Source organism: Artemia sp. Qi Xiang Cuo, chromosome 1 (assembly GCF_049724085.1).
Source record: "Artemia sp. Qi Xiang Cuo chromosome 1, ASM4972408v1, whole genome shotgun sequence".
Lineage (NCBI taxonomy): Eukaryota > Metazoa > Arthropoda > Branchiopoda > Anostraca > Artemiidae > Artemia > Artemia sp. Qi Xiang Cuo.
Genome location: NC_142794.1, coordinates 22,197,748 through 22,225,315, shown reverse-complemented (window position 1 = coordinate 22,225,315; position 27,568 = coordinate 22,197,748). Strand labels below are relative to the sequence as shown.

The following is a 27,568-nucleotide window of genomic DNA, read 5'->3' as shown; positions in this document are numbered from 1 at the left end:
ACATTTCAGATACACCTTTTTGTTTTGAGAGCGCAAAAATGTAAGGTTCTTCATCTTCTTCTTCCAAATTTTGCTGCTTGAAGACGGCTTTTAGCATTTTTTAGTATTAGCTGCACCTCTGATTCTTCATTTGGTTTTATGAAAGGCCTTAATGTCAAATTGATTTTGTCTAGAACCCTTGAAAGTTGTCTCCCTTATTCTCGGATATCAAGTTTCTTAATTCCGTATTCTTTCCCTTGTCTATTCCGAGTGTCATTATTCTCCGAAGGATATGTTGAGCTTTTCTCGAGTGGTATTTTATGTAAGACAATGACATCTCCGGCTCTTCTGTGAAACGCCTCAGAATTTCTAATTAGAATGCAACACCAGCTTTCTAGTCTTCAAAGGGGTTCTCTCACGTTACTTTCAAAATACTTTTTGACTTAGTAATTAGTTTGAAATAAGTAAAAAGTACGATGCAAGTGGGATTTTTGGGTGACCTTGTTGATAGAACAGTAGCATATTTATAAGGACCAAATATGTCAGATAAATTCTTGACAGATGACAAAGTAGTGAAATAATTTTTTAAGAGAAAATTGGACAATATTTGCTATAAGAAGAAAATTACTGAAAAAAAGAAAATCACTAAAAGTGGTCATAAATCACTAGGGATGGAAATCCTACCTGCAATCATTACCCATATGCCTTCTAAGAACTAGAAGTAGGAAATTTGGAGAAAACATAAATGTCTGAACCATAATCGAAAACAAAATACAAGTCTTAATATAAAGCTTACGAAGTGAGCTATATAATGTCCTTAAGCAAAAATATCTATACGTTTTCTTATCTATTTACTTATTTTATTTTTATTGCTTTTCTATCTACATTAATCTCAATCTGTTTCGGTTGTATACTTACAAAGCAACCCCACAAAGTATATTTAATTTAAGATACTTTTTTGTAGTTGATTGAAGGAATAAAGTTTCACTGCTCACAAAATCAAGATTCTCATACTTCTTCACATACTATTTTGACAATCAATGTATCAGGAGGTTTTTATCCCTAAGTGGTTTATCAACTAAAAATCATATTTCCACGGTCTGTTTATACAATGGAGGAAAATTTCTTTTGTAATTGAGGTCGTCAGAAACAAGATCTTACCGTTAAGAAAGGCCATATTGCAAGAAGAACTACCTGTAAAGGCGAAACAGGTACGAAAAGTCGTATTTGTAGGATCTCCAAAATCCATAGAATTTCCGAAAGGCCCATATGACATGAAAAGGCCGTATCAAAAGAAGAAAGCCCTAGAAAGACTATCCAGAAATTGAAAGCCGTATATGCAGAATCTATTTACAGCTTAGAGAGAAACCTCTATCAAACAGTTCGTGGTAACGAACTGTAAGTACGGAGCGATCCGGCTCAATGGTAACCGAAACTCTAAAAAACGGAATTTTGATACCAATAGATATATCAAAAGAATCAGATTTTAATGCTCATTTCAAATATATTAGTTTCATCAAGTTTAGTTTTAACCATCAAAAGTTGAGCTGAGAAAATTTGACTGATTTTAAAAAAGGGGAAAACACCCCCTAAAAGTAATAGAACCTTAATGAAAATCACACCATCATATTCAGCGTATTAGAGAACCCTGCTGTAGAGGTTTCAAACACCTATCTAAATAAATGTCGAATTTTGCATTTTTTGCCAGAAGAAAGATCACGGATGCGTGTTTATTTGTTTGTTTTTTGTTGTTTTTTTCCCCAGGGGTGATCGTATCGACCCAGTGGTCCTAGAACATCGTGGGAGGGCTCATTGGAACGTAAATTAAAAGTTCTAGTACCCTTTTAAAGTGACCAAACAAAAATGGAGGGCAACTAGGCCCCATCCAACGCTCATTTTTTTTCCCAAAGTCCCCCGATCAAAATTTTGGGATAGCCATTTTGTTCAGCATGGTCAAAAATAGGATCAAAATGTCTTTTAGGATGACTTAATCCTCCGAAGTCCCCGGGGGGAGGGCTGAAAGTTATGAACTTTACACAATGTTAACATATAGTATTGGTTATTGGGAAGTATACAGACGTTTTCAGGGGTGATTTTTTCAGAAATTACTACTAAAGAATAAATGAAACCCAACACGAACAGAAATTAAATATACAATCATAGCAAAAAACGTAGGCCTACAACAACTAATAATATAAATGAATAAATAGATCTTAAAGCGAGTAATGCATAGATTGAATATGAAAATCAAGCTTAAAACAAAAACAAATATTTTTCTATTAAAGTATAAATGAAACTTAAAACGAACAGAAATTAAATAACAATCATTGCGAACAAACATACAATATATATTAATGTAAATGAATAAATAAATCTGAAAACGAGTGAAACTTAAATTGAATATGCAAATCAAGTTTGAATCGAATAAAAATAACTACAAACAAGAGTTTGGGTATCGTCTCACTGCAGAAGCCTAAACCTACTGCGTCATTGGCGCATTACTGAAAACGAATTATATTACAAATGTTTTCTTTTGTACTTATTATTGAAAATAAATATTAAAATTACAGTAAAATTTTGAACTGATGAGTTTTTAGCAATTAATATCATTATACATCGAATATTCAGTTTAATTTATTAGTTATTTCCAAGATTGGTCAAGACAAATATAGTTTTACTACAAACAAAATTTGGATACTGCCCCCTTCTTTAAGTGTAAAAACCTAAAGCCTTTTGCGCCATTGGTACTTCAGTGAAAACAAATTACTCGTATATTACAAATTTATTATTTTTCAGTTCTTACAGTATTGACAATTAAAATGAAAATTCCAGTGAAAAAAAATCTTGAACTGATGGATCTTTCAACAATTAATATCATTATATATCTAATATTCAATTTGATTTTGTTTAAACTTTCCAAGACTGTTCAAGACTCATAAAAATTTGCCATTTTTTTTTTAACTGTACCATTTTTTTTTCTAATCGTGAACAAATCGTGTTAGTTTGTTATGAAAACATTTTATGGCTTCTAGGCATTTCTATTTGAGCGGAAAACTGCACCTCAAACTTTGTGGAACATGCATTTTCTTGCATGAAACACCAAAATATAATAAAATGTCAAGTTTCGAGTGTTCCACCACTTGCAAGCAAGTGCCATTGGTATTTTTGAATCCGCATGGTCAATTTAAGGGTGGAGGATAGGCTAATTCTCGTAGCAGCCCCATTCCGTCGTGGTATTGTTCATTCTTTCAATACCTCGCGTCCGGACTATCAAATAATATACCAAGCATACATCTACCCCAAATTAGTATCAATAAATAAATGAAACCCAAAACGAACAAAAATTAAAATAAATATTAGATTCAAACTCGAAACGAGCATAAATTAGTGTGAGTAGGGTTCAAAACCCCTATGCTTTCTAAAAGCCAGAATATAATTTGTACTTTACTGAAAAAAATTCAAATGAGTTTTCTGAAAAAATATGTGCATTGTCAATTTAATATACATATGCTGATATTTATTCCCTAAAATCTTAATTAATTTTTCATTTCTTAAAGTTACAAAAGTGAAAATATTTCAAAGAATGGTTTTCAGTAAAGCGCCAATGACGCAGTAGGTTTTAGGCGTCTGCAGTGAGACGATACCCAAACTCTTGTTTGTAGTTATTTTTATTCGATTCAAACTTGATTTGCATATTCAATTTAAGTTTCACTCCTTTTAAGATTTATTTATTCATTTACATTAATATATATTGTATGTTTGTTCGCATTGATTGTTATTTAATTTCTGTTCGTTTTAAGTTTCATTTATACTTTAATAGCAAAATATTTGTTTTCGTTTTAAGCTTGATTTTCATATTCAATCTAAGCATTACTCGCTTTAAGATCTATTTATTCATTTATATTATTACTAGTAATAGTAATTTCTGGCCGTTTTGAGTTTGAATTTTAACAGGTATTTGCATCTCCTGAGCTTAAATTTAAAATGGCCTTTACTTTTCTTTGAAAAACTTATTTTTCGGAAAGTTTTTTTTTATTAATATATGCATTAAAAATCTATGAATATAGAAGTTCGTTACGTAAGTTAATTCGTAAGTTATTTATTACTAATAAAAACGTTCGTAAATAAAATTAAACAAGTTTCGAGAAAGCCATTTAACCAGAGAAAAGGAAAATTAATATGCAAATTTTGTTTTAATTATAAGCCAAAATCAAAACCTGCATTAATTCAAAACCGTTCAAGAATTAAATAAAAAAAAAACAAGTTTTTCTAGCTGAAAGTAAGGAACGACATTAAAACTTAAAACGAACAGAAATTATTCCGTAGATGAAGGGGGCTGTCCCCTCCTCAACGCCTCGCTCTTTACGCTAAAGTTTGACTTTCTCGCAACTCTATTTTTATTAAACAATAAAAAAAAACTTTAGCGTAAAGAGTGAGGCGTTGAGGAGGGGACAGCCCCCTTCATATACGGAATAATTTCTGTTCGTTTTAAGTTTTAACGTCGTTCCTTACTTTCAGTTAGAAAAACTTTTTTATTTAATTTGTTATAGAGGCCGCTAGGAACAGGCCTATTTGACCCATTTAGATTATTATTGTATGCTTAAAAATACACGAAAAAGAAGTGGAGTAAAAAAAAGGAAAAGAAAACCTAAAAAAAAAGTAAACTTTAAAAAAACGAAAGTACAAAATAAAAAATTAATCCAAACAGCAGTCGAAAGTAATGCTAAATGACAGAAAATAGAACAAACAATTTGAATTTGCGATAAATTCGATAGAATGGATATTGGAGAATGAGCTGTGTTTATTTGATTTGGTTTTTATCCGACGTAAAACTGGCGAACCGATTCTAGTAATTAAATTTGTGCAGTTTGACCCCTTAATACTTCCTTTTCATCCCCTAAACTCTTGACAAAAAATGAAAACTCACCAGAATCCAAAAATAAAATAGCCAGGATGCTTAAATGTAAATTCAAAAGAAGAGTTCGGTGTGTATACACATAATAATTTTCTGGCGGAGGGGAAAGGGGAAATTTATCTTCGTTACCAATTCAAAAATCCTCAAATGTATAAAGTATTAGTACAATAAAGTTACGACAAAATAGGGTTAAACCTTAAACGAATTGCACCAAATAATTTTTTGTATCATTCAAAAGGTAAAAACACTCTTATTAACATATCCAAAATCAGCATCAATAACTCTAGGCAAAATGGGTCAAATTCATCCTTAAAGTGCGGAAGAGGGGATAAAAAGCTACAAATTCACGTTGCGATAACACAGAGAAAACGATGTAATCTCTGGGATAGTACGGTTGGCAGATAAAGTAAACAAAGGTAAAAATGGGTCATCACCAGTATAACAGGGATATTTCTGAAAATTACTCATTGGTGTTTGAAGTGGAAAACTAATACCAATGCTATTGAGTGGCAAAAACTTACCCTATTTTGTTGCCATACTTTTTAAGTCTGCCCTAAAAGTGCAAGGGACAGGGGAAAAAAATATAAATCGTGAAATTTTTTTGGAAAAAATGACTTTTACGGAGCTTTCGGAGTCGTAGAAAATAGGCTTATCAGCTGCATAAGACATTCTATGCAAAGATAAGGCCCGAAAGAAATTCTTGAAATCGTTCATTGACGGTGAAAACAGAAGCTTGTGCTTTGCGAGGAAATATGATCATAGCTTGGGCATTGCACGCTTTCTGTAAATGACTCATTGAGGGTAAGTTAGTGGAAATAGAACAGTCAAGCTTTGGATGCAGTACCTCGATATGGTTGGCACAACTCAGCGATTCTTAAGGGCAGAAACACCCGGTCTTAGGGAAGAACATATGTACATAGCAAAAAGCATGCTTCCCTATCTCACTGCAGCAGGCCATAACCAGTATGCAAAGACTACGAGAATTCACCTTCAGAAAACAGAAAAGCTATCTGTTGTTTACCCGGAAATTTACAGATATTTTTACGATGATGGCCTTTATACGATAAAGTGCTCAGAAAGGTAGTGGGCTGGGTTGGTAGCTGACCTGGTTATAGGAAAGTAATTTTTGAGGAGTCTTAAGAATTTTAAATGCCTTGCTGGTTGAGGCGGAATGAAAGAATTTTAGAGAAATCTTTGGGTTATGTCGTGTCCTACTTGCATAGAGGTAAAACTATCCCATAAAGGAACTTACAGGAAAGGGATACTGGATTAGCGAACGAGACAAAGGGATTGGGGTCTCAAGGCAAAAAAACATGAAGACACATTGCTTGTCATAGAAATGCGTGAAAATTCAAATTTATTTGAAGATTGTGAAGGATTTAGAAATATAGTAAATTGAATAATGGCTCCCTTAGAATCAAACACGGAAGTAGCTCTAAAAGTGGGATCAGTGATTCTTGACGGTATGGCTGATAAGTCAGTATAGAATTTTTTTTCAGAAACAAATCACAAGGAACCCTCATGACAGCCAAGAGAGCAAGCTCACCGAACATCAAGCAAATAAATCCTAGCCTAGTCTTCCAGAGGTTCTTGGTTGTTGCAAAACGTTCAATTATACCATAAAGACACTGTTCCAAAGACGAATCATGTGTTGTTCCTTCGTCACTCTATGACGACGATGGGTCCATGAGGCAACCAAACTAGCCTGATCTTGCGAAAGCTTTATTTGAAGCTTATAAACACGTAGATAATCTGTTCTCAAATAGGAAAGAACCAACAGGGCCCAACCTTCGCCTTTTGTATGATGGATCTCTTCTTCATACACTTCAGTGGGAGATTGAAAGCAGCTTTTCAATGATAATCGACCAATACTGGGCTTTTATCAAGACGCGTTACTCATACCCTGCAGTGGTTTTGACTGATATGATGGAGGATCTGCAACAAAAGACCAGACACAAAGCAGACGTGTGAAATTTAACGGAAGAAAGGTGTTGTTTACAGCAGATATATATCTTCAAATGTCCACGGAGTAATTTCTATCTAACAAAAAACCTATGACGAGGCTCATCCAAATACTCAGTGAATGCGAATATAAAAGGGGGACCGAAGTTGTTCACGCAGAAGGTGACGCGGATGGGAAGATCTTAAAAAAGTGGTTTAGAAGTCATATATTCTTCTTACTCTGCTAGTTGGTGATTATACTGACTTGCTTGGTTTTGCTCTTTCATGCCAATTTCGCTCTAACAACATGTATTATTCTTCTGAAGCGAAACAAGGCAGTTTAGGTGTTACGCAGGACATACAAATAATGAAAACTAAGCTTGGAATAGAAGTCTACAATTTCATATTTTTCTGCCATGCGCTACTTGTCTGCGATATCACTTCCTATAAACATGGTATTTTCAAAATATTTGAATATTTAGCCATATATTTTTAAAAATGATCATAACCAAAGTTATCTAGTTCATTTTCTAATTTTTATATTAGTCAATTTTGCTATATTATTAAATGAGTCATACTTTATATTTCTTGAAGCCCCAGACTTTGATTAAGATGTTTTCTACACCCTAATTCCGTCTATTCAATCTTAAAAAAAAACTTTCTTAATTTAGGGTTTTGTGGTAAAGCTTTCTAATTTAGTTAATTATTAATTTAGTAAAAATATATAAGACACAAATATGAAGTTTTGAAATACCACTTTTTGTTAAGATAAGGAACACATCCTGCCAAGTTCTGTTTAACGGGAAATTGAGAAATTACCACTTCCTAGCGATTACGTGGGAAGGTGTGGTTGATAAAAATGTATAAAAGATACATTTTATCGGAAGGGGTGATCTGATACTAACTTTATGTTGGACTAACCTCTGGTCCGTTGTTTTTAGAAATACCTTGGAATCTTGTCTTATCATTGTAAGTGTCTAAGTATCTTATTATATATTATTGTAGTTTTTGAGACTTGTGGTCAACTCGGGGCAGCAAGTCCCAGTAGCATATTTATATACGTGATGATTATGTGTAAATTAAATAACAGTATTGTGTTTTAGACAACCTCTCAACGGTCTACCCTTAGTACCTCGAATATAACCAGTCGGTACGCCTCATTAGTTCGGTTAAAGCCGAAGGCACGCTACCAAAGTTAAATTACCGTAGGGCCAGAGTTTATCTCCCCTACAAAGGGAGAATAAAGGCATCTACGACTACACCACTCAAATACCACGCAATACACATTACAACAACTGATGGCATTGCGGAAAAACTGTGTCGAGGAGACTGAATAAGGCTGCAAAATAATAAAAAAAAATCGAAATTACTTTATCAGAAGGGGTTAGTAAATTGACTTCTTTTTTAGCGGCGCTCAAATTAGCGAAACTCCAAGCAGCTTTGCTCGAACTTTGGCTATTAGAAATAGATTTGTATCCCCTCAAAGATTTGGCTACAATAGATAAAATGGAAAAAAGCAAGTAGAAGCAAGTGTATAATTAGTAGTTTTTTTTAGTGTTAGTAATAAATGCAATGTAGTAGTGCCGTATATTACTAAATAATAAACTATTTGCAGCGTGAATAAAAGATAATACGTAAAGAAAAGCAAAATCTAGCTGGACCAATGAAACGTTGGTAGAAACAGAAGAATTTTAGGCATAATAGTAGCAAATAGGGTCCTAATTCAGCCTTACTACAGGTACAGGCTATAGACTTATTGTTCAAGGATAACACTGCTACAATTTAGCAAAGGAAGCACATAAATTGTGGTCCGAACAATTATAGGTTAGAAGCTGCCATTTCCGAGTGTTTTAGGAGTAGAGATGCTTCGAAAATATGGCATCTTACGACGTAATAAGCAATAGAATTACCTTTGTTAAAGCTAACAAATACTAGGTTAGTTATGTAGTTTCACAAGCAAAGGGAAGGAAAAGATAGATAAATATATAATTAAATTACTTGAAGAAAGGAATGAAAAAAAACGGGAAAAGTTACCTTATATGTAAGAAGACAAATGTAGTAGCTTGGCAAAAGTCGCCAAAGGAAGCAAAAAAAAGAGTTGTTATCCATCTCTGATGCGAACTCTGCATAAGGCGAGAAGTTCGGAAAAAGAAACCGTTAATCACAGAAAATGGAGGCATGGGGATGGGTCTTAAAAGGGTCACTTTTACCTACACAGAGGACCTTCATCTGAATAATGGTGTTAGAAAAAGTTCAAATTCTGAATAAGCAGCACAAAATTTGTCCGAAGAAAGTTCAAATTTGAATTTTAAACCATGGCTGCTTTTGAGCCATGTAGATGTAAAACAAGCCACTGTTCATGCTTGTTTACAAAGAATATAAGCCCACATTAGTACAAACAGAGAAGGCAATGCATCCTTTTGGGATCGCTAATATTGTTAATTCTGGTCTACTCTTACGGTTACTCAATGACGAATCATCCTCAAGTCTAGTCTAATTATAAATCAGTAGAGTTTAGTCGAATATCAGGTAGACTGTTTATCAGATAAAACACGGTCTGATAGTAGAAACAAATAAAGTGAAGCCAATTGTCCCTTATATTCAAATTAGCCTACAAGTAGATTGTATCCAGGAACTAAATAGAAATAATATTACGGTAACATTTACACAGGACGTTACAGTTTATATTACAATAATTAACGTTCAAATTCCTAACTTTATACGGGTTAAGGTAAACTTAATAAACAATATATATTTAGAATCAGCATTAAAGGACAATTCTTTTGATATGTATATTAGAACAAAAATTGGGGGCTGTGAAAAAAAACGAAGGAGGCGTGACTACGGAAATAGAGTCACTGGACGCTAGAAAATTTGGAGTTGAGCTCAATCACTGCTGGTCTCTCGTTGTTAAGTACATGCAATGCATCTACTGACCTTTGACTCTCTGAGGTGACACAACCAGTAGAATTAAAAAAAAAATGTTTTGAACAAATTTAAAATAATTATAATAGGAAAAACAGCAAGAGTTTACATTAATTGCGCAATACATGTACAAGCTAGCTGTAGTCTTATTAAAATTAGTTATAGTAAAATATAATAATTTTTTTTATTAGTTACACTAGGTGAAAAAGAATAAAAAAAAAATTAAGAAAATAATTAAGCGCTATAAAGATTTAAGCGAAACTTAGAATAAGCTTAGAAGGAAAAAATGGGTGCTAAGTAAAAGGAACCGAAAGCAACATAAAAATATGTTATAACCTAAAAACTTACCAGGAGGAGTAAGCCAACGACAAAATCCATTAAAAATAATCCAAAAAAAAAATTAACCCCATCGTCACAAGCAAACTACAGTTCATAGTTCAAGGTAATAATTTTAACTCTAGCGATGTACTGGATCTGAGAAAACGAATTGGCACAGGAGATCCCTAGTTTAAACAATTGGTTTTCACCTGTGCCAACCCAAACACCCAAATCCCAATCCGTTGAACCCTAACAAAAACTAAATGTATCCACTTTTTCTTTGAAAATAAAATATAAAATTACACAACAAAAAAACTTGCAGTAATGAATAGAAATTTATTCATACAACGTTCTCAGATTTAAGCTTATCAATAAACCACAGATAGTGGAAATCGCATTCAAAGCTATGTAGCATTGCAAAGAAAATTGTTGTCTCGCTTTGGCAAAGAAAATAAGATCGTAATTAAAACTAAAATAAAATCTGTATCCAGTATGTCGTAAAAATTGCATTTTTATGAAGAAATGAGAACTAGCAAATGCGGGGCAAGACTTAATTCAAAATGTTCTAAGAATCATCTGAAAAATACAGTAATTTTCTAACACAAAGACTTTTAGACAGAGAAATTTAAATAATGTCAAAAAAATACAGGTTGCGAAATTAGACCCCCCCCCCACCTCTTAAAAAATAAGGAGATAATGAATTTTACCATAGAAGGGCAATCAGCATAAAAACTTGTTAAGAGTTTTGAAAAATACGTGAAACATATAAATATAGGCTTAGGAAAGACCTATTTTACTGAAAAAGCGGAAAAAGACTTGAAAAAAACCTTAGGCTCCATTGAAATAACGAATAAAAAAAAGAGAAGGGTTCAAGTTGAAAATATAGCCAGACGAAATTAAAAGGAAAAGAAACTGAATGGAGTCAGTTAAACTCTGTTTTACACACATATTGAACTGACCGAACGAGACTAGTATGAAAATTGTACTAAATAGGTACACAATAAGTAGTATTAATTATACAGAACCACCAGTATAGTGGTTAACGCGGGTTGAAAGTAATAGAAATATTTGAGAAATGCTTCATGTGGACAGGAAAAAATTTCGCTCTTTTATGTGGAAGTCGTGTTCAGAAAAATTAAAAAAAATGCAAGCAAAAGTAAAAGAAGGCACGGCAATTTTATTCAGAAGGGCCCCTTTTCTGATAAAAAAATAGCCCAAGAGGTAACTGTGGCCACAAAAAAAAGTGTGGCAATACTATAGATAATTAATTATTGTGTGTGCAGGTTCAGAATAGTCCTTTTAGATATAGCCCATGACAAGAGGACCTGGAAACGTTATAAGGAGCTACCAGAAGGCAGTCCTGGTAAGCAAACTTTCAGAATACAGGCCAAGTCATTTGATAATGGCATAAGAGGTATAAGATGAACAGCAAAAATTTTTAGCATATCAGATCTAAGCTGTAAAGGGAGCCTTATACCAAAAGGACATTAAAGCTGAAAAAAAGAGAGATTACAGACAAAAATGTTATAAAACTGTCTCAAGTACCAAAAATTTGAAAAGAATTAGAAAGCTCAAAAGTCTGAAAAGTTTGAGCGAAGTCATGTTATATGAACTATTGCCAAGCCCTTATATAGAGGTTAATCACAGTTATCAGTTATAGTGCATAAATCTATTTGTTGGAGTTGCTTTTATTTTGTAAATATTTTACTTGCAGTTAGGACTTATCATATAAAAGTCTTGACGGACTTATTTAAAAGTTGTACAAAGAATAAATATTGCAGTGATTAAATAAATTATTAGAGTACATAATTATTATTTGTTTTTAACAATTAAGTTAAGTATCAACATAACTTCTGTTAATATATATATATATATATATATATATATATATATATATATATATATATATATATATATATATATATATATATATATATATATATATATATATATATATATATATATATATATAACCTAAACTATCCATGTAAATATAGTGAATTAATATGTTAAGTATTTGTTGTTTTTTTATTTTTATATCATTCAAGAAGTATTCTACATTAATACTTCATGAGCAATTCATAAAACACTAATTGGAATTAATTCAAATGCTAGTCTACACTGTGTTTTATTTTATTTTTTAAATGCTTTAAATTTTAACGAGCAGTTAAATATCCTATCTAGTTTTGCAAATAAAAACAATACTTGTGTAAGTTATTACACATTGCTTGTATATATATGCTCTGTTTTAACTTACTTTAAGTTTTAACTAGTGATTTAATGTATATGTAAAGGTTTGACTTTGAGTCAACGTATAAATACTTTTTATTGTGAAATAATCCGTTTAGTGTTAAGTTTGAAAGAATAATCCAGCAAGAAACATAATGTTTCGATTTAAGCGGGATATTATTTTTGGAGTAATTAAAAGAGAGAAAAGTAAATAAAAGTAATTAATTTAGCAAATAAATTTAGTGTTTCTTTCTTCTATATATGTAAAATTATATGCTTTATATGTATTCTAATGTGAATGTTTATTTTAGATACAGCCTTAGCTATTATTTTTCGGAAATACAATTTTTCTTAGCATCCTTTTAGATCCATTTTTTCTTTCAATCATATTTTGACATATTTTTGGAAAGTAACAAATTTTGAAGCCACTTCAAATATATCCTGATACTATCATGTGAAAATTTAAAAATCAATAATGTTATATGTAATTTATCCAAGGTAATTCTAAAAGGAAAAATAAACGGTATAGTAACCACATCACACAGATAAATTAAATTATTAATGGGAATTAAATTTAAACTAAAAAAAATCATAAAACTTTTCTAATATAAATCTAATTTAAGCAAAACCACTAATATAATGTTTAAGCCTTTTGGGGTCAAGTTAAAACAGAAGTTGCATATGAAGAAGGATAAAAGAGTAATTTTCAGTCATAGAGACAGAAAAAAAGAGAAACAAGGATGAATTTCAAATTGAAATCCTTCGACAAAAATAGAACATGGCCTATATTGTACGAGAAACATGACCCTAGGAAACCCATTAAGGGTAGATGTACATAATGACCCAAAAATGGCAGCATAATAGCTGTAAACAAAATTAAGTTGTTTTAAAAGTAAAATATTGAGAATTGCGACAATTCTTCTTTAAATCGGTAGTATTGTGGTAAAGCTTTCTAATTTAGTTAATTATTAATTTAATAAAAATATATAAGACGCAAATATGAAGTTTTGAAATACCACTTTTTATTAAGATAAGGAACATATCCTGCCAAGTTCTGTTTAACGGGAAATTGAGAAATTACCACTTCCTAGCGATTACGTGGGAAGGTGTGGTTGATAAAATGTATAAAAGATACATTTTATGGGAAGGGGTGGACTGATGCTAACTTTATACCGGACTTACCTCTGGTCCGTTGTTTTTAGAGATACCTTGAAATCTTGTCTTATCATTGTAAGTGTCTATGTATCTTATTATATATTATTGTAGTTTTTGAGACTTGTGGTCTACTTGGGGCAGCAAGTCCCAGTAGCATATTTATATCTGTGATTATTATGTGTAAATTAAATAAAAGTATTGTGTTTTAGACAACCTCTCTACGATCTACCTTTAGCCCCTCGAATAGACCCAGTCGGTACGCCTCATTAGTTCGGTCATAGCTTAAGGCACGCTACCAAAGTTAAATTACCTTAGGGCCAGAGTTTATCTCCCCTATAAAGGGAGAATAAATGCATCTACGACTAAAACACCCAAATACCACAAAAAACACTTCACAGCAGTTTCAGTAAAAGTCATCCAGTTCTAGAGAAGAAGCATGTAATTTATATTCCGTAATATTGCAATTGCGGGAGTTTTACTGGTTCTAAGTCTTTTTCTTTTCCTGTTTCGTTATCTACGATCAACAAAACTCTAGAAAGGACTCTTACCTCACTGAAATAGAATATTTCGTTGATTTTCGGACTTTACCTCTCCAACTTGAAACTTTAAGGAGGAATTTGAAAAAAATATCCCTGTTATACAGGTCATGATCCTTTTACCTTCATTTGCATCCTCGATGACTTCAATAGCCCCATAATTTCTATATATTATCACGAAATTAAATTTTCTAGCTTTTTGTCCCTTTTTCCCTACTTTGGGGACAAATTCAACCCATTTCACGTCAAGGTAGCGATGCTGATTTTAGATATGTTAATAAGTTCATTTTTTCCCATTGAATGGTAAAAAAATAATTTTTGTTGCAGTTTGTTCAAGTTCTAACCTTATTTTGACTGTAAAATATGTTTAAAATATGGGAATTTTTGGAAAAATTTCCAAATGATGGCCCTAAACACTGGTATACTTTACCACCGTATTCCGTATATTTCTTGCAAAATCGTTTCCTTTCTATTAAATTGTAGTTAACTTCAAAAATTTTCGCAGATTTTGATGGCACATCAGGATCATCAAAGACAACAGGCACTAAGAGTGTTGTGGCTAGGATTGGCTTAAGATGCACATCCAGGAATGAAAAAATGGTATATGAACCAGCCACTATTTGGGGACACATAAAGAATAAAGAAACAAATAAAGCATGTATAATTGGACAGAAAATCCGACACGGAAGCTTCCAAAAGGGTAAGTGAGCACACTAATCCTCATCTTATTTAGTATTGTGGTTCTTCTTAATTGACGAATAACAGTAATAAGAATCCTTCATTTTCGGACATTTTCGTGAATAATACGAATAGCACTGATAATTCTAAAGTTTGATAAGAACTCTCATTTGTTATTCTTCTTCCAATTGAAGCATTCACGAGCTACATGTTCAGAAAGGTTTTTAGTTCAGAACTACAGAAAGGCTAGTTATTTTAATCGTCTAATATGGACGCAAATTCAAGAGAGGAGGCTGGGGTATCTACTAATCTTCTTACATAAATTAAAACAAGGCGAAATCTGTTCTCCGTTATTTTTCTCACGTGAGACTGTAGGTTACCAGACTTATCCCTCGATTTTTTTTTATTTTTATCTTTGTATAATTATTCATACGCTTTTGAACCGAATAATGAACTTGTGATAATCTGAATAAAATTTGCATGTCAAAATATCAAGTTAACTACGTTAAATTGCGGATAAACGTTCATCAATTTGATTGCGCTGTGTAAGATAATCTTTCAAACTGTCGAGAACTATTAACACTCCAAAGCTTTGACTAAAAAGTCAAAGTTTTCATACACAATCTTCCAGTGTTTTGTATTGTTAATTAAATAAAAAAAAACAAGCTTTTTGACTGAAAGTAAGGAACAACGTTAAAACTTAAAACGAACAGAAATTATTCCGTATATGAAAGGGGCTGTCCCCTCCTCAACGCCTCGCTCTTTACGCGAAAGTTTTTTATTGTTTAAAAAAATAGAGTGGTGAGAAAGTCAAAATTTAGCGTAAAGAGCGAGGCGTCGAGCAGGGAACAGCCCCTTTCATATACGGAATAATTTCTGTTCGTTTTAAGTGTTAACTTAGTTCCTTACTTTCAGTTACAAAACTTATTTTTTTTACTTAATTTTTGAAAGTTTTTGAATTAATGCAGGTTTTGATTTTGGCTCACCGTACATGAATAATTAAAACAAAATTTGCACATTAATTTTAATTTTATTTGGTTAAATGGCTTTCTCGAAAGTCGTTAAATTTTATTTACGAACGTTTGTATTAGTAATAAATATACATAACTTACGAATTAACTTACGTAACGAACTTCTATATTCATAGATTTTTAATACGCGTATTAGGGGGTTCACCCCCTAGTCAATACATTGCTCTTTAAGCTAAAGTTCGAAATTATGTTCCAATTCTTTAAAAATGACCGCTTAATCACAAATGCCGTTAATTATAATAAATAGCTCCTATGAAAGCACTAAAAAATCTTTGTCTTAAAGAACGAGGTATTGACTTGGGGGTGAACCCAATCATATACGTAATATTTTCTGTTCGTTTTAAGTTTTGATGTTGCTCCTTACTTTCAGCTGAAAAACTTGTTTTTTTATCTAATTTCTGATCTTTTTCTTTAATAATGCTGGGAAACCCGGCGCTCCCTTCATAGCAATGTCCCTTTCCCCATGAAAACTTCCTTCATGGAAAGATCCTCCCCGTTTACCCCCGACCCCCCCACCTACCAGAAAAAATCCCCCCTGAAAACGTCTGTATACTTCCCAATAACCAATACTATATGTTAACTTTGGGTAAAGTTTATAACTTTCAGCCCTCCCCCCAGGGACTTTGGGGGATTAAGTCATCCTAAAAGACATCGTTATCATATTTTCGACCATGCTGAACAAAATGGCTATCTCAAAATTTTTATCAGGTGACTTTGGGAAAAAAATGAGCGTAGGAGGGGGCCTAGTTGCCCTCCATATTTTGGTCACTTAAAAAGGGCACTAGAACTTTCAATTTACGTTCCAATGAGCCCTCCCACGATATTCTAGAAATACCGGGTCGATACGATCACCCCTGGGAAAAAAAACAATAAAAACGCATCCGGGATCTTTCTTCTGGCAAAAAATGCAAAATTCCACATTTTTGTAGATACCTGTTTGAAACCTCTACAGTAGGGTTCTCTGATACGATGAATATGATGGTGTAATTTTCATTAAGGTTTTATAATGTTTTGGGGGTCTTTCCCACTTTTTTCCAAAATCAGCCAAATTTTCTCAGGCGCTTAACTTTTGATGGATAAGACTAAACTTATATATTTGAAATCAGCATTAAAATCTAATTCGTTTGATGTATCTATTGGTATCAACCTTCCGTTTTTTAGAGTTTCGGTTACTATTGACCCGGGTCGTCCATGCTTACATTTCGCTATTATTAACTGTTTGATAACAATTATTATATCATAAAAACGAGATTCTGATTCGCTGCTTGAAGCGAATAACGATTCTCATCTTAATGAACTCTTGGTTCTCGTTCAGTAACGCATGGATCACTATGGTACTTCCAAGTCGTTCTTAAGAGGCAATTGCTCGTCTCATCGTTCATACGCCTCTTGAATCTTTCAGCTGAAAAGTTATAATGTTTGTCCGTGTCCACTTTTTGAAGGACCACTGAAGACATCTTGTTTCTTATCTCAGTTTGGCGTTATACAATGCCGTATTTATGAATACGGCATTACTACGCCTAAAGTGACGTCACTGCTGCGTCTAGTGACATCAGTGACGTCACTACTACTCCTAAAGGTCGTATCTGACATTTTAAAATTTCAGAAGTAATTGCCAAAGACCGGTTGCTAATATTTATTCAAAGGGGAGGATCAGCAGGGCAATTTATGCTCTATTATATTTTGATCCTCCCAATCGAAATTGTCTGGTAAATATTGAATAATTTACATAAGTGACCTACGAATATAATGAACATTCCAGTCGATGCCTTTTTTATGCTCTTTCCAAGTATAATAATCGTTTTTCTGGTGACCCAGCAGCTATATTTCCAAGTTGTTTTCTCTTATCAATTAAAAGAGGACTTGACAAAAAATAAGTTTTTCACATAAAAGTAAAGGCCATTTTAAACTTATGCTCCGCAGATAAAAATACCTTTTAAAATTCAAACTCAAAACGACTAGAAATTACTACTAAAGAACAAATAAAACCTAAAACGAACAGAAATTAAATAAACAATCCATGCAAACAAACATACAATTCATATTAATGTAATTAAATAAATAAATCTTAAAACGAGTGAAACTTAAATTGAATATGCAAATCAAGCTTGAAACGAACAAAAATCACCACAAACAAGAGTTTTGGTATGACCTCCTTCTCTCACTGTAAAAGTCTAAAACCTACTGCGTCATTGGCGCTTTACTGAAGACCAATTTTATTTCAAATACTTTCGTTTGTTCTTATTATTAGAAATTAACATTAAAATTACTGAAACATTTTTAACTGATGAGCTTTCAGCAATTAATATCTTTATAAAGCAAATGTCCATTTTAGTTTATTAGTTCTTTCTAAAGTTCTTCAAGACGAATATGGTTTCGCTACAGACAAGTGTTTGGATACTGCCTCCTTTCCTAACTGTAAATAAAAACCAAGAGCCTACTGCGTCATTGGCACTTAACTGAAAACTGATTATTTTACAATTATTTTCTTTTCCAGTTCTTACAGTATTGAAAATAAAAATACAATTACAGTGAAATAAATTCTTGAACTGATGGATCTTTCAACAATTAATATCACTATATACATCAAATATTCAATTTGATGTTATTTATACTTTCCAAAACTGTTCAAGACCCATATAGTTTTCAGTAAAGCGCCAATGACGCAGTAGGTTTTAGACTTTTACAGTGAGAGAAGGAGGTCATACCCAAACTCTTGTTTGTGGTGATTTTCGTTTTTTTTCAAGCTTGATTTGCATATTCAATTTAAGTTTAACTCGTTTTAAGATTTATTTATTAATTTACATTAATATCTATTGTATGTTTGTTTGCATTGATTGTTTATTTAATTTCTGTTCGTTTTATGTTTAATTTCTATTTCAATGGGAAAATATTTTTTTCGTCTTAAGCTCTATTCTCATATTCAATCTAAGGATTACTCGCTTTAAGATTATATTTATTCATTTATATCATTACTTGTTGTATGTTTTTGCTATGATTGTTTATTTAATTTCTGTTCGTTTTGGGTTTCATTTATTCATTAATAGTAATTTCTGGTCGTTTTGAGTTTGAATTTTAAAAGGTATTTGTATATGCTGAGCTTAAGTTTAAAATGGCCTTTACTTTTCTTTGAAAAACTTATTTTTCGGAAAGTTTGTTTAATTAATTTTTGTTTGTTTTTGGTTGCAAAAAATTTCAAGTTTTTAAAAATTCCTTATTTCAAAATCGCACTTAAAAAAAATAATCAAATAGGCCTATTTATCAAAATATCAAAACTGATGTCAGTGTAGAAGTCTCAAAATGAAAAATGGGTGCGAGTCAGCCTTGAAGTTCGTATCGCTTGAGGTTTGAACGACTTTTTGAAAAACTGTTATCTAAAGTCTTTTATCAGATGGGTTTGGGGAAAAAGGGCATGGGGGGAGTAGATTAAGCTTTTGTCTCTTTTGAATCTTTAAAATTGAACTAGAACTTTCTATTTTCAATCAAATGAGCCTTCTCTGAAGTTTATACGAGTATCCCTTGTATAAGAACCATATATATCCACAGAGTATAACTTACAACACCTATTCCTGGGCCCTGAGGGGTTGTATCGACCCTGGAGTTTTAATATCTGATGGTTGAACTATTTTTAACAAAATGGTCACCTGAAATTTTTATTTGATGGGTTTATCCATCCGACACGCCCAAAGGCGTTGAGGGCGGAGGGGCTAGTTGCCCTCTGATCTTTTTTCGCCTTGCACAGTAAATTAGGGTTAATATGCGCTATTATCCTATTGCATTTTGTGGCATACAAAAATCCTATTGCAATTTTGTGGGTAAACGGGTGTGATCAGCTTACGCGATTAGGTAACCCCATGTTCGCCTGATTATGCAAGGTCAGACCTTGCACAGTAAATTAGGATTAATGGGGGCTCGAGGTAAATTAGGATTTAAATTAGGTAAATTAGGAGGTAAATTAGGTCAGACCATGCATAGTAAATTAGGATTAATGGGGGCTCGAGGTAAATGTTGTAAGAGAGTACAATATAGTCAGTTCAGTTCAGTTCAATTTCGGACTTGGATAAGAGAAGAGCGATTTTCAACATGAAGAGGAAGTGTGACATTACGTCGTTTTTCGCGCCCAAGTGGACCAGGGATGTTTCTGAATTGTGGAAAGAGTAAACGCAAGCCATGCTTTTCAGTGCTTGCCGATGAAACGGCGGACGTTTCAAATACCGAGCAGCTGTCTGTTTGCGTCTGCTACACTTTCAAAGGGAACTTGCATGAGGAATTCCTTGATTTTACCCCAGTTTCTGATTTGACAAGGTCTGGCTTCATCAATCCTGCAATTTCTCGAAAGCCTTGGTCTTATTCTGGACAAGATGGTTGGTCAGGGATATGACGGTGCAGCAGCGATGAGTGGGCATCTTAGGGGTGTCCAGGCTGTTAAACGTGAAAAGTATCCGAAGTCGCTTTACGTCCATTGTAGTGCGCACAGTCTCAACTTGGTCATCTATTCTGTATGCTGTATTCTGGCGTTTAAGCATTTCTTCGGTTTCACAAGTCTGAAGTTTTTACCATACTTCCCCACTCAGGACACAGAATTAAAAAGAGAAGATCAATAAAATACTACTGGATTTGAGGAAACATACTTTAACCGCACTCTGCGAAACAAGATGGGTGGAGCGACACGATTCAGTCGTTCGTTTTCTTGAGCTGTACCGTCCAATCCTGCGCTCCCTGGAAGCTCTTAGTAGTATGCTTCGTCTGGATTTGCGTAGACATATAGCAATCTCCATGTTATTTGCGGAGACATATAGGAATTTCTACGTTATTCTATAGAAGCTCTTCACCTTTTCAAAGAGAGGGAGTATCCTCTCACATAATGGAATTTGAGGGTCGATAAAGTGAAATTATGTCACTATTCTAGTTTTTCTAAACCAGTATTGCCTATAACTTAATTTACGTAGACAATGAACGATATTAATTAATGTTTTGAATAATAGGGAGTGTGAATGATTCTAATTAGTGATTGGATTGTATGAAGGTGGAGAAAAAAAAATGATTATTAAATTATGTCACTATTCTAGTTTTTATAAACCAGTATTGCCTATAACTTAATTTACGTAGACAATGAACGATATTAATTATTATTTTGAATAATAGGAGTGTTAACGATTTTAATTAGTGACCGGATTTTATTAAGATTAATAAAAAAAAGGGTTATCAAATTTTGTCACTATTCTAGTTTTTCTAAACCGGTATTGCCTATAACTTAATTTACGCAAACATTGAATAAAATTAATTAATTTTTTGAATAATAGGAGTGTGAATGATTCTAATTAGTGATTGGATTGTATCAGTGGAGAAAAAAAAGGATTAAACTGATTAGCAGTTAAGATAACCCCGAAGAAGTTGTTAACTCAGGTAATTTGTTATAAATTTGAAACAACATCAGTCTATGAAAAATGCCTAACGACGAATCGGAAATGTTTGATTAACATTTGCAAAAAAGGGGGTAATGTGATTTGCAAATTGGAGATGGAGTGATTGTGTACTGTATAATACACAAGTGATGTTTTGGAGAGTATTGTCAATTTAAAATAGTTTAGAAATAAAAAAAATTTAACAAGAAATGGCTGAAAAGTCTTTGAGGGAGATGGGTTGCTTTGGAGGGTTGAGTTGCACGAGGGTTCAGTTAAAGGGGGTACAGTTACTCGTGGGTTTAGTTAAATTGGGTCGAGTTGCAGAAGGGTTCAATAGCACGAGAGTTCAGTAGCACAGGGTTTCAGTTGTACAGGGTTTCGGTTATACAGGGGTTCAGTTACATGGAGGGTTCAGTTGCACAGGGGGTTGAGTTAAATGGGGCTAGAGTTGCACGAGGGTTCAGTTAAAGGGGGTATAGTTACACGGGGGTTTAGTTAAATTGGGTCGAGGTGCAAGAGGGTTCAGTAGCACGAGGGTTCAGTTGTACAGGGTTTCGGTTATACAGGGGTTCAGTTACATGGAGGGTTCAGTTGCACGGGGGTTGAGTTAAATGGGGCTTGAGTTCCACGAGAGTCGACTATAAATACGGCTTGTGCTTCTTTCTTAACTTTCTGTGCGAGGCGGGGGTAAGTATTTCGTTTAAATAAATCCAAAAGGAACTCTAACGTTCCCTTAGTTCCCCCATTTCTGAGGGCAGGGAGGAGAGGGGTCAATTTTGGAGGGAAAACTAAAAATACTCAGAATCGAAGATAAAAGGGATCTGCCTCAAGGGGAAGGCTCAAACACCCTTCGTTCCCACATTTCTGAGGGCAGGGGAGGGAGAGGGGGAGTCAATTTCAGAGGGAAAACCAAAAATACTCAGAATCGAAAATAAACAGGATCTTTCTCATGGGCAAAGCTCAGAGGTCATGGTTGACTTGAACTAAATCAAAATACACTATGGGCAAGCAGATTTTAAAAATGTATAAAGGGGGGGGGGAAGGATTAAACTGATTAGCAGTTAAGGTAACCCCGAAGGAGTTGTTAACTCAGGTAATTTTTTATAAATTTGAAACAACATCAGTCTATGAAAACGGCTAACGACGATAGAATGACATTGTGACTTGACCTAGCTTTACCTTTCCGATGTGGTCTGTATAATACACAAGTGATGTTTTATAAGTATTGTCAATTTAAAATAGGATCTAACGTTCCCTTCGTTCCCCCATTTCTGAGGGCAGGGGAGAGGAGGGGGGTCAATTTTGGAGGTAAAACCCAAAATACTCATAATTGAAAATAAAGCGGGGTCGGCCTCAAGAGGAATGCCCAGAGCTCCTTCGTTCCTCCCTGTCTGAGGGCAGGGGAGGGGGGTCAATTATGTAAGTACAAACAAAAATACTCAAAATCTAAAAAAAATGGGAATCTTTATCAAGGGGGAAGGCACCGAAGCCATTCGGATCACCACCCCATTTCCTAATACAGGGGAGGGGGAGGGGGAGTTGATGTTCTAGGGCCAACCAAAAACTTTCAGAACCGAAAAAAAGCGCGATCTGCCTAATGGGCTGTGCTCAGAGGTCCGTCGTTCCTCCATTTGTAAGGGGCAGGAGAGGGAGGGGTTAATTTTGGAGGGAAAACCAAAAATACTCAGAATCGAAAATAAACGGGAATCTGCCTCAAGGGGAAGGCTCAGAGGCCATTCGTTCCCCCATTTCTGAGGGCAGGGGGGGGTTAATTTTGGAGGGAAAACCAAAAATACTCAGAATCGAAAATAAACGGGGTCTACCTCAAGGGGAAGGCCTGGGCTGATGTTTGCAAGTCAAAGAATTTGTCTTTGTTGATTTGAATGTCTAAAGTGCCTGTCTTTCTCTGTTTTCATATCTGATTCTTTTTGTTTGCATGTCCGGGTTGGTGTTTGCAAGTCCAAGTTGGGTTTTCAGACCTACGTTTTTTAGATTTTCGTGGGTGTTAGGTTCCTGGGATTCATTATTTGAGAAGTTAACTTTAGTATTTCATAGTTTGACTTGCCTGAAATCATGAATTAGAATATTTAATTAGCTGTTTAGGGTTTTCAGACTTAGGTTTTTTAGATTTTCGTGGATGTTTGACTCCTGCGGTTTATTATTTGAGAAGTTAACTTTAGTATTTTTTGGTTTTACGTGCCTGAAATCATGAATTAGAATAGTTAATTACCTGTTTAGGGTTTTCAGACCTAGGTTTTTTAGATTGTCGTTGGTGTTTGTTTCCTGGAGTTTATTATTTGAGAAGTTAACTTTATTATTTCATGGTTTGACGTGCCTGAAATCATGAATTAGAATAGTTAATTAGCTGTTTGGGTTTTCAGACCTAGTTTTCTTAGATTTTCAAGGGTGTTAGGTTCCTGGGGTTTATTATTTGAGAAATTAACTTTAGTATTTTGTGGTTTTACGTGCCTGAAATCATGAATTAGAATAGTTAATTAGCTGTTTAGGTTTTCAGACATAGTTTTTTAGATTTTTGTGACTGTTTGGTTCCTGGGGTTAATTTTTTAAGAAGTTAACTTTCGTATTTTATGACTTGAATTGCCTGAACTCATCAATTAGAATATTTAATCAGCTGTTTGAGTTTGCGGAAATAGTTACTTATATTTTGGTGGGTTTTAGGTTCATTGGGTTTTATTATTTGAGCATTTATCTTTATTATTTCTTGATTTGACTTGCCTGAAATCATGAATTAGAATAGTTAATTAGCTGTTTGGGTTTTCAGACATAGTTTTTTAGATTTTCTTGGGTGTTAGGTTCCTGGGATTTATTATTTGAGAAGTTAACTTTAGTATTTCATGGTTTGACTTGCCTGAAATCATGAATTAGAATATTTAATTGGCTGTTTGGGGATTTTCAGACATAGGTTTTTTAGGTTTTAGTGAGTGTTTGTTTCCTGGAGTTTATTATTTGAGAAGTTAACTTTAGTATTTTGTGGTTTTACGTGCCTGAAATCATGAATTAGAATAGTTAATTAGCTATTTAGGTTTTCAGACATAGTTTTTTAGATTTTCGTGGGTGTTAGGTTCCTTGGATTTATTATTTGAGAAGTTAACTTTAGTATTTCGTGGTTTGACTTGCCTGAAATCATTAATTAGAATAGTTAACTAGCTGTTTGGGTTTTCAGACCTAGTTTTTTAGATTTTCGTGGGTGTTTGTTTCCTGGAGTTTATTATTTGAGAAGTTAACTTTAGTATTTCATGGTTTGACGTGCCTGAAATCATGAATTAGAATAGTTAATTAGCTGTTTGGGTTTTCAGACCTAGTTTTTTAGATTTTTGTGGGTGTTAGGTTCCTGGGGTTTATTATTTGAGAAGTTAACTTTAGTATTTCGTGGTTTGACTTGGCTGAAATCATAAATTAGAATATTTAATTGGCTGTTTGGGGATTTTCAGACCTAGGTTTTCTAGGTTTTCGTGTATGTTTGACTCCTGGGGTTTATTATTTGAGAAGTTAACTTTAGTGTTTTGTGGTTTTATGTGCCTGAAATCATGAACTAGAATAGTTAATTAGCTGTTTAGGGTTTTCAGACCTAGTTTTTTTTAGATTTTCGTGGGTGTTTGTTTCCTGGGGTTTATTATTTGAGAAGTTAACTTTAGTATTTCGTGGTTTGACGTGCCTGAAATCATGAATTAGAATAGTTAATTAACTGTTCGGGTTTTCAGACACAATGCAGAAACTTCATTTAAGAAACTATGAAAAAATTGTATGTAAGTAAGTAACAAATTCTTTCTTGAAGTCACCTCTTGGATACACAATACAGAAATTTCATAAAAGAAATTATGAAAAAATTGTAAGTAAGTAGCAAATTCTTTCTTGAATTCACCTGCTTGATAAACAAAAAGACATTTCGTTCAAGAAATTATGACAAAATTCTAAGTAAGCATCAAACTCTTTGTTGTTTTCACGACTTAGATACACGATGTAGAAATTTAATTCAAGAAACTTTGAAAAAATTCTCAGTAAGTAACAATTTCTTTCTTGAAGTCAAATCTTGGATACATAATACGGAAATTTCATTCAAGAAATTATGAAAATATTTGTAAGTATGTAACAAACTCTTTATTGATTTCACCTCTTGGATATACAGTACAGATACTTCATTCAATAAATTATGAAAAAATCGCAAGTAAGTAACAAACTCTTTATTGTTTTCACCTCTTGGATATACAATACAGAAATTTCATTCAATAAATTATGAAAATTTGTAAGCAAGTAACAAACTCCTTGAAGTCACCTCTTGGATACACAATACATTAATTTCATATAAGAAATTATGAAAAAATTGTAAGTAAGTAGCAAATTCTTTCTTGAATTCACCTGCTGGATAAACAAAAAGACGTTTCGTTCAAGAAATTATGACGAAATTCTAAGTAAGTAACAAACTCTTTATTGTTTTCACGACTTAGATACATGATGTAGAAATTTAATTCAAGAAATTATGAAAAAATTCTCAGTAAGTAACAATTTCTTTCTTTAAGTCAACTATTGTATAATCAATACTGAAATTTCATTAAATAAATTTTGAAAATATTTGTAAGTAAGTAAAAAAATCTTTATTTATTTCACCTCTTGTATATACAGTACATATATTTAATTAAATAAATTATGAAAAAATCGCCAGTAAGTAACAAACTCTTTATTGTTTTCACCTCTTGGATATACAATACGGAAATTTCATTCAATAAATTATGAAAATTTGTAAGCAAGTAACAAACTCTTTCCTAAAGTCACCTCTTGGATACACAATGCAGAAACTTCATTTAAGAAAGTATGAAAAAATTGTAAGTAAGTAAGTAACAAATTCTTTCTTGAATTCGCCTCTTGGATAAACAAAAAAAGTCATTTCATTCAAGAAATTATGACAAAATTCTAAATAAGTAACAAACCCTTTCTTGAATTCGCCATTGGGTTGCACAATACAGAAATTTAATTCAGGAAACTATAAAAAACATTGCAAACAAACTCTTTCTCGAACTCGCTTCCTGGACAGACAATACAGCAATTTCACTCAAGAAATTATTAAAAAATTGTAAGTAAGTAGCAAACTGTTTCTTAAATTCTCCTCCTGGATGCAAAATGCAGATATTTCACTCTAGAAATTATAAAAAAAATTGTAAGTAAGTAACAAACTCTTTCTTGAATACACCTCTTGGATACCCAATACGGAAATTTCATTCAAGAAATTATGAGAAAATTCTAAGTAACAATCTCTTTCTTGAAGTCCCCTCTTGGATACGCAATACGATACGAAAATTTCTTTTAAGAAATTATGAGAAAATTCCAGGTAAGTAACAATCTCTTTCTTGAAGTCTCCTCTTGGATACACAATACGGATATTTTATTCAAGAAATTATAAAAAAAAGGAAAGTAAGTAACAAACTTTTTTTTGATTTCAGCTCTTGGATACAAAAAAAAGACATTTCATTCAAGAAATTATGACAAAATTCTAAGTAAGTAAAAATACTCATTCTTGAATTTGCCGTTTGCATGCACAATACAGAAATTTCATTCTATGGGACCTCTAGACGTGATTAAACACGTTTTGAAACTACATGCTATTTGCTTGCCTTTCCTTGGTACCTTTCCAAACGAGCGGGGATTCCCCACTGGTTCCTACACATTGCAAAAAAGTGAGCAGTACGAAAACTCCACGTTTTCAACCAGACTGGTTTTTTTTAGACAACACCCATTTTTTTTGGGGTCAATCAGAGACAGCGGAGATTGCTCAATATACGATAACTTGATTGGTGATTGGTTACACACCGCAACGGCGCATACATAGTGAGAGAGACATGCAAAGTCGACATAGCTTTATTTCATTTTTTAAGGTTAATTTAGACGAGGTTACGTGCGCGCACGTAACCTCGTCTAAATTAACCTTAAAAAATGAAATAAAGCTATGTCTACTTTGCATGTCTCTCTCACTATGTATGCGCCGTTGCGGTGTGTACCCAATCACCAATCAAGTTATCGTATATTGAGCAATCTCCGCTTTCTCTGATTGACCCCCCAAAAAATGGGTGTTGTCTAAAAAACCAGTCTGGTTGAAAACGTGGAGTTTTCGTACTGCTCACTTTTTTGCAATGTGTAGGAACCAGTGGGGAATCCCCGCTCGTTTGGAAAGGTACCAAGGAAAGACAAGCAAAAAGTGATTAGTTTCAAAACTTATTTAATCACGTGTAGAGGTCCCATAGAATGAAATTTTTGTATTGTGCATGCAAACGGCGAATTCAAGTATGAGTTTTTTTACTTACTTAGAGTTTTGTCATAATTTCTTGAATGAAATGTCTTTTTTTGTGTATCCAAGAGGTGAAGTCAATAGAGAGTTTGTCACTTACTTACCATTTTTTATAATTTCTTGAATAAAATTTTTGTATTGTGTATCTAAGAGGGAGA

The 27,568-nt window shown here is 33.3% G+C and overlaps 1 protein-coding gene across 1 annotated transcript in view; it reads left to right on the top strand.

Moving 5' to 3' along the window:
* Positions 1-27,568, top strand: part of LOC148956118 (circadian locomoter output cycles protein kaput-like) — a 519,799-nt gene that overhangs the window by 297,744 nt on the left and 194,487 nt on the right. The window contains exon 6 of the mRNA XM_089094058.1: positions 14,504-14,698. Within this exon, the coding sequence (XP_088950184.1) occupies positions 14,504-14,698 (195 nt within the window). The remainder of the gene's footprint in view (positions 1-14,503; positions 14,699-27,568) is intronic.